At 43.7% G+C, this 9,955-nt stretch overlaps 1 protein-coding gene across 3 annotated transcripts in view; it reads left to right on the top strand.

Annotated features, from left to right (window-relative positions):
* SVEP1 (sushi, von Willebrand factor type A, EGF and pentraxin domain containing 1) overlaps nucleotides 1–9,955 on the top strand; it is a 538,231-nt gene that overhangs the window by 511,786 nt on the left and 16,490 nt on the right. For all 3 annotated transcript variants that reach the window (XM_030193745.1, XM_030193746.1, XM_030193744.1), the window contains 2 exons: nucleotides 5,844–5,939; nucleotides 7,121–7,216. In XM_030193745.1, coding sequence (XP_030049605.1) covers nucleotides 5,844–5,939; nucleotides 7,121–7,216 — 192 coding nt within the window. The remainder of the gene's footprint in view (nucleotides 1–5,843; nucleotides 5,940–7,120; nucleotides 7,217–9,955) is intronic.

Here is a 9,955-nt window from a genome sequence, read left to right as displayed (position 1 = left end):
TTATGAATTCTGGAAAACTGATCTTACTGAGTTTCATACAGATTTTGTCCTGTAACTTAATTTCTCAGTTTCACACAGCTTATTTACGAATTACCCTTTGCATACATCTTCAATGTGGTTTTGAATAGTAGCTACCAGTGGCATAGCCATGGGTGGGCCTGGGTGGGCCAGGGCCCACCCTATTTGGACTGTGGCCCACCCAAAATTGTGCACTCTTGCTATGGCTTGCAGAGGTCCTCAAACCCCGTCAGCTGAAGATTTCCTCCTTCTCAGGCAGCCAGTGCTCTTTCAAACGGCAGCTGGCAGCACTTGCCTCGAGCTGAAACCAACACCAGCCCCTCTTCACATGCTTAGTTTTCATGCATGCACAGCGTGCTGGCCGTGGCATCAGCTCAAGGAAAGTGCTGCTGGCTTGTTTAGAAGAGGGCTGACTGTCTGAACAGGAGGAAATCTTCAGCTGGCGGGGCTTGTAGATCCCCTCCTGCTCAGGTATTTAATATTGTGGGCTTGCAGATGGAGGGAGGGATGGAGCAGAGGGGGGCTAGGGACGGGGGGAGGGCATGAATTCCATGCCCACCCACCTTGGACTCACGCCCACCCAAAATTGGCTGTCTGGCTACGCCCCTGGTAGCTACATCCATCCCTAGGTGTCACTTTTCCCATAAATCAGTTAAAACGTTTGTTTTCAGCCCAGTGGTTAACCTCATATTCAGGATGCATGAGCTTAAGGGCTCAAAAGCCTGCCTCGTTGGCTCCATCCTTTACTGTAGTGGGAGCTTGCACTTCCACTCCTACCATTCTGCACATCTTTATCCAATTCTACCAATTTACAACCCTGAGAGATAAGAATAGGCACTTACTGAAACAAAATGACAAATAGCTATGGAGAGTTTGCGAGACAAAGAGGGGCATTTTCGAAAGAAACGTCCAAGTTGCAATTTGGATGTCTTTGCAAAACGTCGAAATCCAGGGGCGGGGAAAACTGTATTTTTGAGAAAAGATGGACGTCCATCTTTCATTTCGAAAATACCATCAGAGACGTCCAAATCCTTAAATTTGGACGTCCCTAGATTTAGACGTCCTTGACTTATGGCGATTTTCGAAACCAAAAATGTCCAAATGCAAGCCATTTGAATGTGGGAGGAGCCAACATTTGTAGTGCACTGGTCCCCCTGACACGCCAGGACACCAACCGGGCACCCTAGGGGGCACTGCAGTGGACTTCATAAAATGCTCCCAGGAACATAACTCCCTTAGCTTGTGTGCTGAACCCCCCAAAGCCCACTACCCACAACTGTACACCACTACCATAGCCCTTACGGGTGAAGGGGGCACCTAGATGTGGGTTTGTGGTGGGTTTTGGAGGGCTCGCTGTTTCCTCCACAAACGTAACAGGTGGGGGTGGTGGTGCTGGGTCCGCCTGTCTGAAGTGCACTCACCCACTAAAACTGCTCCCTGGACCTGCATGTGCTGTCATGGACCTGAGTATGACATCTGAGGCTAGCATAGAGGCTGGCATGACATATTTTTAAAGATGTTTTTTGAGGGTGGGAGGGGGTTAGTGACCACTGGGGGAGTAATGGGAGGTCATCTGGTCATTTTGGGCACCTTTTTGTGTATTATTCGTAAAAAAAACACATCCGGGTGAAAACGTCCAAGTGTTCATCAGGGACGTCCTTACTTTTGCGATTATGGGTCAAGAAAGTCCAAGTGTTAGGCAAGCCCAAGTCCCGCCTTTGCTACGCCTCCGACATGCCCCCTTGAAATTTGGACGTCTTGCGATGGACTGCAGTTGGAGACGTCCAAAATCAGGTTTCGATTATACCGATTTGGACGTCAGACGGGGGCGGGCCCAGGAGGAAAGGAAGTCCCTCCTTTCCTCCTGGGCCCGCCCTTGTCTGACGTAAGTAACCTACGTAGGTTACTTATGTCAGACGGGGAAGGGCCCAGAAGGAAAGGAGGGACGTCCGAAGACTCCGCAAAGAGGCATCAGCTGTTCTTCTTGCCCGTGCAGCGCCTTCACACAGAGGTGAGAGGCGCTGCACGGGCCCGGTAAGATGGAGGGGGCCCGGTGGAGGGGGAAACGGCGGCGACAACCTCTGGGGGGGTGGCGGGGCACGGGACGGAGGATGGCGGGAGCTGTTTTTTTCTAATACAGCAGAAAGAGAGGAAGGGAGGGAGAGAGGGGGGCCGGGGCTGCCTATAAAAGTCACAATTTTATGCAGGGGGGAGCGAGGAGCAGCGGCGACCTTGGGCGGGGCGGGGGGGGGCAAGACCGTCCATAAAGGACGTGTTTGTTTTGCTTTTGTTTTGTTTTGACGTTTTTGCAATGCGTGCAGTGCGCATGTGTTTCCTCTACCGCTTGCGGGGATTACACCACTTTAACGATTCTTTGATGCATCCTACTTTAGAATACCGCACCAAATATGTGCGACTTGTTTTTTTAGTGCAGCCATCGTTTTTTCTAAAACGTTAATGACTTTTACGTTTTCGGTTGTTTTACATTTCATTGATGCATCTGGGCCTCAATTTCCAGTGGGTGGCATGTGCAGAGGAAAGGCTGCCAGCAAGAGAGCGGTAGCTTTCAACACTGCCTCTGCCGATGACACACTGCAGTGTTTGGAAGACTGATGGGGGTGTGGGGGCTAGACCCGGAAGCAGGAGGGATGGAGAGGGAGAATGCAATAGCAGGCGGCCCCTACCATTGAGCAGCCCTGAGTATTTTGCTGGGCTCGCTCAATGGTAGCTATGCCCCTGATGGTATGATAAGCTTCCGAACATTTGCTTGCAAGGTTTTTGTTGGTTCACACAGAGGGACATAATCGAATGTGAACGCCTATCTCCATGGGCGTCTATGTCCGAAAACGGGTACGTGAAGAGGCGGGACAGACCGTATTTTCGAAAAAATGGACGTTTTTGAGCTGGGCGTTTGTTTTTTTTAGTGATAATGGAAACTAAAAACGCCCAGCTCAAAAACGTCCTAATCTGAGCCATTTGGTCATTGGAGGGGCCAGGATTCATAGTACACTGGCCCCCCTGATATGCCAGGACACCAACTGGGCACCCTAGAGGTCAGTGCGGTGGACTTCAGAAACAGCTCCCACATGCATAGCTCCCTTACCATGGGTGCTGAGCACCCAACCCCCCTCCCCCAAAACCCACTACCCACAAATGTACAACACTACCATAGCTCTTAGGGGTGAAGGGGACACCTACATGTGGGTACAGTGGGTTTTGGAGACCTCCCATTTACCAGCACAAGTGTTACAGGTAGGGGGGGATGGGCCTGGGTCCACCTGGCTGACGTGCACTGCGGTACCCACTAAAAGTGCTCCAGGGACCTGCATACATGCAGGCCTCTAGGACTTGTTGCTGCTATATAACATTGGCACACCAGTTGACACCTGAAGACTAATCTCTCCGAAAACGTCCTTTATTGGAATAAGCACGCTTACTCACAGTTAACTGCAGATCAGAGGTTGTGCCCCACTGGCAACGAGTCTCGCTGGTACTGAGATGAGCAGTAGGTCCGAGCTGGCAGAACGCTGTACAATGCCCTCTTTCAACCACATTCAAGGGAAGAACTAAGTTCTGTAACGTGGCTAACACGTGAAAGTAATCTAAAACTGGCTTACAAAAATGGCCACTACCTCATGGACTACCAGAAACAAGACAGGGCACACTCTGACCCAGTAAGCAGGGGGAAAAGCACCATGGGACTAGAGCCTACCAACTACCAACATCGTGAGCATTTGCCACAAGCTAGTGGAATCATGGCGCCATCAGCATTGCTGATGTGACTCTGCAGTGCGCATAACAGAAAAGGTGTCACACTCACCCGAGAGCCACATCAGAACCAGGGAAAGGCTGTCACAGGATAGAACACATTCTGCTGTCATAGAGGTGGGTACGGCATTTGAGGCTGGCATAGAGGCTGGAAAAAAGTTTTTAAAGTGGGTTTTTTTTTGGTGGGATGGGGTTAGTGACCACTGGGGGAGTCCGGGGAGGTCATCCCTGATTCCCTCCAGTGGTCATCTGGGCAGTTGGGGCACTTTTTTGGGACTTGTTCGTGAAAAAAAAGGGTCCAAAAAAAGTGACCCAAAATCGCGGTAAAAACGCCTTTTTTTTCTATTAAGACGCCCATCTCTCCTCGGCCGATAACCACGCCCCAGTTCTGCCTTCACCACGCCTCTGACCTCCCCCCCCCCCCCCCCCCGTCAACTTTACCCATTTCCGTGACGGATTGCAGTTGGAAACGCCCAAAATCGGCTTTTCGATTATACCGATTTGGGCGCCCATGGAAGAAAGATGCCCATCTCCCGATTTGGGTCGCAATATAGGCGTTTTTCTCTTTCGATTATAAGCAGGACATTGTCTGGCAGTAGGTGGAGTTTATTACTGTCAGAGATGAGACAACAGAATCAGAATCTTTTTTTGTACGTTGAGTTGTAAAGTTGTAAATTCTACTCTGCACCTTGTATAAGAAGAATTTTATTGGCTGGTCAGAGAAAGCCCTATCTCAATGAATAATTATACTCTACTGTTTGTGATCAAAATTCAAAGGCCAATGTCAGTCTATTCTTATATTTTCAAAAATATATGGATAATATCTGGCCATTTCAATTGCTAAACAGCCAGATATTATGCATGTATTTGCGGGCTGAGTTAAGGGAGGTGCGTCTTAATTCAAGCTTGTGACTGTTGTGGCTGAAATTTTACCCCATCCGCATGGCTCCTAGCACAATTGGCCCAAAGATGGGGCTTAAAAAAAAACAAACATTGGCACATGATTGCACAACTCCTTAAGCCAGCCCTGGGTGTATTGTATAGGCATGTGGCAAAATGGAGCTTGCTACTCTTTCTGAGAGAGAAGCATTAATTAAACTTTTTAGTTTTCTTTTTGGTGGCCCTTCTGATAAGATTTTGCTGTCTTTGACAATCTCCAGACTCTGTGGTTTTGGAAGACTAATAGTTCCTCAATGCTTGTTCATTTGTACACTGTTGGTGGTAGATGTGATGTACTATTCAGTTTAGACTGTGTGTGTGCACAGTGTGTTGGAAGTTTTATGCATTAGCATAAACTGTAAATATTTAATATTTTCACAGTCTTCCCTTTTCTTTTGTTCTCACTATACCTACACTAAAAAATATACAGAAAATCAGTCACATGTGTCAGTATATGACCCTTCAATGTCTACCACGGGTTTCCCCATTTTTATACTTTACAGCCAACACAGTGAGTATCCTTAGCTGGAACCATAGACCGAGGCTCTTTCCAAAACCCAGGATGTGTGAACCCTAAGTCTGCTCAACAGATTTTATTTATTTAGATTTGCTCACACCTTTTTCAGATGTCATTATTGTGGGAGGAGAGAGACTGTCTTTCCACTGGGACAGTGAATGCTGCTTCGGAAGAATCCTAACACAAATAGCCTAAGGAAGAGAAGCCAGATTTTGGGTCTATACATGGGTCGCCTGCATGGTAGTATGCAGCACTGCTGCTGAACTATTGGGCCAAGCTTGAAGATAACAATCCTTACCAGACTTGCAAAAATTATTTTACTTTTAAACAGAGTACCCTAGTACTTTGACTTCCAGAAGAATTAAAATACATCCAAATGTAATTAACTGCACTCATCAGTTTCAGAACTTTAAAGTTGCATTAAATACGCTGATCATAGAGAAGTTTAATTACTTCTGTCGTCAGTAGGGTTATTGGGAATTTAAAACAGTAAGGTTTGTGGCTTTAAATGTATATTTTAGATTCCTTTCATTCTCTGGGGTCTCATTATTCCTCCCATCCAGATGATAATCCATTTATTGCTGGTTTTGTTATGTTGCAGCTGTTTGCAGATTTCCTTGTCAGAATGGTGGCGTCTGTCAGAGGCCCAATGCATGTTCCTGTGTAGAGGGATGGATGGGACGTCTCTGTGAAGAACGTATGTAGCTATCTGTCTGAACTATCAGGCTGAAAAACTTGTACATGTACGGCCTGGTTTTAAAACAGGACATCTACATCTATCTGAGAAATCCAAAGAGGTGTCCATATTGGGGGCAATTCAATAACTTAGGCATTAACATTTATCCATCTACTACATGCGTAAATGTTTAACATAATGGCATTTACATGCACATCTGTGCATATACATGCATAAATGCCAAAATTTTGCCTAAGTGCTTTTCTGCAAATACCCATTTAACTTACATAGTGCATATTTGCAATGGACAGGGCTCAAACTTACACGTGTAACTTACAGAATATCAATGACATTTACATTAGCTGTATGACTGGCATAAGCACTTGTGCCTGAATGTTAAGTGCATATTTTAGTTAAGCTAGTATTCTATAAAGGAAATAAGCATCTATGTTCCTTTATAGAATAGGCACCTACCTGGCACCCTGTTATACAATTGTCCTCTTTAAGTCTATTTTTTAAAGGAAACATAGTCATCTATGTGCCTGATAAAGTAAACTCCCAGATCCAGTTCTAGTAGTGTGCAAATACAAAAGCACACATTTACACCTGCTCTGAGGTTGGTGTAAGTGTGTGCATGTACTCCCATATTTTATGCAATACTGATATGCATTGCAACTTTGACCTTCTGCACCCCCAGGAACACCTACACCTACATAGGCCATCTTGCTTACCACACAGTTTCATAAAAGGCCTTTTTCTGCAAGGAAAGCAAGCTTTTCATTTAAAAAAAACAAACTTTCTAAAATGACCCCACATGTTATATACAAAGGGGGCAGTGGTGTTCCAAGTGCATACATGCATTTAGTAATAAAATGTTCTACCACTGGTATATTGTGTTTCATACAGTACGTTGTGGCCACTTCTTATTAATTATAGCATAATTATAGTATTCATAGAATATTAAGGAGCGTAATTGTCAACATAGGTTGCCATTAAGATATGTTAATTTAATACTAACTCGTTCTATTTTAGCACATGTTCCATTTAATGCAGTAATACCTAGTTACTAATAACGCAGGTTAACTGTAAAACAAGAAATCTTAATGATAACTCCATCTAATAAGTTCTAAGTCATAAAAACTATGAGAAATTATAAAATACTATTTAAGTTAAATGCTTTTATTTGTCCTTCCTTTTTTTAGCTATTTGTATCCTACCTTGTTTGAATGGGGGTCGTTGCATAGGGCCTTATGAATGTTCATGCCCAGCAGGTTGGACTGGTTCACGCTGCCATACTGGTAAAGCTGTTTCTATTTTATCTTACATGAGCAGAAGTTATAAATTGTACATCAGTCCTAATGGCAATAGTTGTTCTATATAGCAACAGTTGTTCTATATAGCCACAAAATTGGAGAAAACTTTATCATTTCTAACTTTAAATTACATGGGAGATCTATGAAGCACGTGTGTTTATTATAGATTATCAAAGGATTATAACAAACAATTCTGTCAATGTAGGCCTTCTCACAGTACATGGAAGACCAACCATTTACCCGTGTAAATATGTACCCATCTTTGTGGGTAAGTATTGCGTTATTCCACAACATATGCAGTTGTTTGCCCACATTCATTGTAAGTATGGCCTGTGGAGTTAGGGCAGCGATTGCTACAACATGCATATATATTAGGAATGTGCACCTCACAAAATTTTAAGAGTGTGGAGTATCCTTGAAGGATCCTATTGAAACAGGACTTTTAGGGAGTCCCAGTAGAGAGGTTTCAACAATGCTTAAAGTAAGCCAGGTGTGCTTAATGAGAGATCAGGGTAAAGAATGCACATTATACCCTTCAACTTCTAAGCAGCTTGTAGATCAAAGGAAAAAACAATTTGAAGTGCCTGTATACAAATGCTAGAAACCTAAAAAATAAGATGGGAGAGTTAGAATATAAAGCACTAAATGATGAGGTAGATATAATAGGCGTCTCAGAGACTTGGTGGAAAGAGGACGCTGTGTTAACAGGGTACAAACTGTATTGCAGTGATCGAAAGGATCAAATTGGAGGTGGATGCGCTATATGTTAAAGAGGGAAGTGAGTCAAATAAAATAAACATTCCACATGACACAGATAGCAGCGTGGAATCATTATGGAGAGAAATTCCATATTTGAAGGGAAGGAGTATTCTTGTAGGGCTGTACTACTGTCCACCGGGACAGAACGAACAGACGAATGAAGAAATGTTTACAGAGATTAGAAAAGCTGACAAATTGGGCAATGCTATAATAATGAGTGATTTCAATTACCCCAATATTGACTGGATATATGTTACATCAGGGAGTGCCAGAGAGTTAAAATTTCTAGATGTAATAAACAACTGCTTCTTGGAGCAGCTGGTCCAGGAACCGATGAGAGGGGGATCCATTTTGGATCTGGTCCTTGGTGGCATGCAGGGCATAGTACAAGAGGTAGCGTTGGGTCTCCTGGGAAACAGTGATCATAACATGATCAAGTTTGAGCTACTATCTGGGATGAACCTGCAAAAGAAATCTACTATAGCTGCATTTAATTTTCTAAAGGGCGACTATAATAAAATGAGGAAAATGATTAAAAGAAACAAACAAATTGGCTGCAAAGGTTAGGACACTAAATCAGGCATGGACGTTATTCAAAAATACCATCTTGGACGCCCAGTCCAGATGCATTCCTCGTATTTGCAAAGGTGGAAAGAAGTGAAAACGTCAGCCAGCATGCTTAAAAGGCAAAGTAAAAGAGGCCATTACAGTCAAAAGATTATCCTTCAAAGAATGAAAAAAGGATCCAAATGAAGAAAATAAGAAGCAACATAAGCACTGGCAAGTCAGATGCAAAGCATTAATAAAAAAGGCTAAAAGAGAATATAAAGAGAAACTTGCCACAGAGGCTAAAACTCACAGTAATAACTTTTTCAGGTACATCAGAAACAGAAAGCATGTGAGGCAATCCGTGGGACCGTTAGATCACAAAGGAGCAAAGGGGATGCTCAGGGAGGACAAGGCCATAGCAGAGGAACTGAATGAAATCTTTGCTTCGGTCTTTACAGAAGAAAATGTAAGAGATCTGCCTGGAATTGAAAGAAATCTCGGTGAACCTGGATGATGTACTGAGCCAAATTGACAAAGAGTAGTAAATCACCTGGACCAGATGGCATACATCTTAGGGTACTCAACTCAAGCAGGAAATTGCTGATCTGCTGTTAGTAATATGTAACCTGTCGTTAAAATCGTCTGTAGTACCTGAAAATTGGAGGGTGGCCAATGTGATACCGATTTTCTAAAATGGTTCTAGTGGTGATCTGGGAAATTATAGAACGGTAAGCCTAACGTCAGTGCCAGGCAAAATAGTGGAAAATATTATAAACAATAAAATTATAGAACACGTAGACAAACATGGTTTAATGGGACAGAATCGGCATGGGTTCAGCTGAGGAAAGTCTTGCCGCACCAATTTGCTTCATTTCTTTAAAGGTGTGAATAAACATGTGGATAAAGGTGAGCCGGTTGATGTAGTGTATCTAGATTTTCATAAAGTTTCTCATGAGAGACTCTTGAGAAAAATAAAGAGTTATGGGATAGGAGGCAAGGTTGTAGTGTGGATTAGGAATTGGCTATTCGACAGAAAACAGAGGGTAGGGTTAAACGGTCATTTCTCTCAATGGGGGAGAGTGAACAGTGGCATGTGGCAGGGATCAGTACTGGGACCGGTACTATTTAACATATTTATAAATGATATAGAAATCGGAACAACGAGTGAGGTGATCAAATTTGCAGATGATACAAAACTATTCAAGGTTGTTAAAACATGTGGGGACTGTGAAATATTGCAGGAAGACCTTAGGAAACTGGAAGATTGGGCGACCAAATGGCAGATAAAATTTAATGTGGACAAATGCAAGATGACGCACATTGGAAAGAATAGTCCGAATCACAGTTACCTGATGCTAGGGTCCACCTTGGGGATCAGCGCTCAAGAAAAAGATCTGGGTGTCATTGTAGAAATAC

This window comes from Microcaecilia unicolor, chromosome 2 (assembly GCF_901765095.1).
Source record: "Microcaecilia unicolor chromosome 2, aMicUni1.1, whole genome shotgun sequence".
NCBI lineage: Eukaryota > Metazoa > Chordata > Amphibia > Gymnophiona > Siphonopidae > Microcaecilia > Microcaecilia unicolor.
Note: the sequence above shows the minus strand (reverse complement) of the source record. Positions and strands in the feature narration are given on the sequence as shown.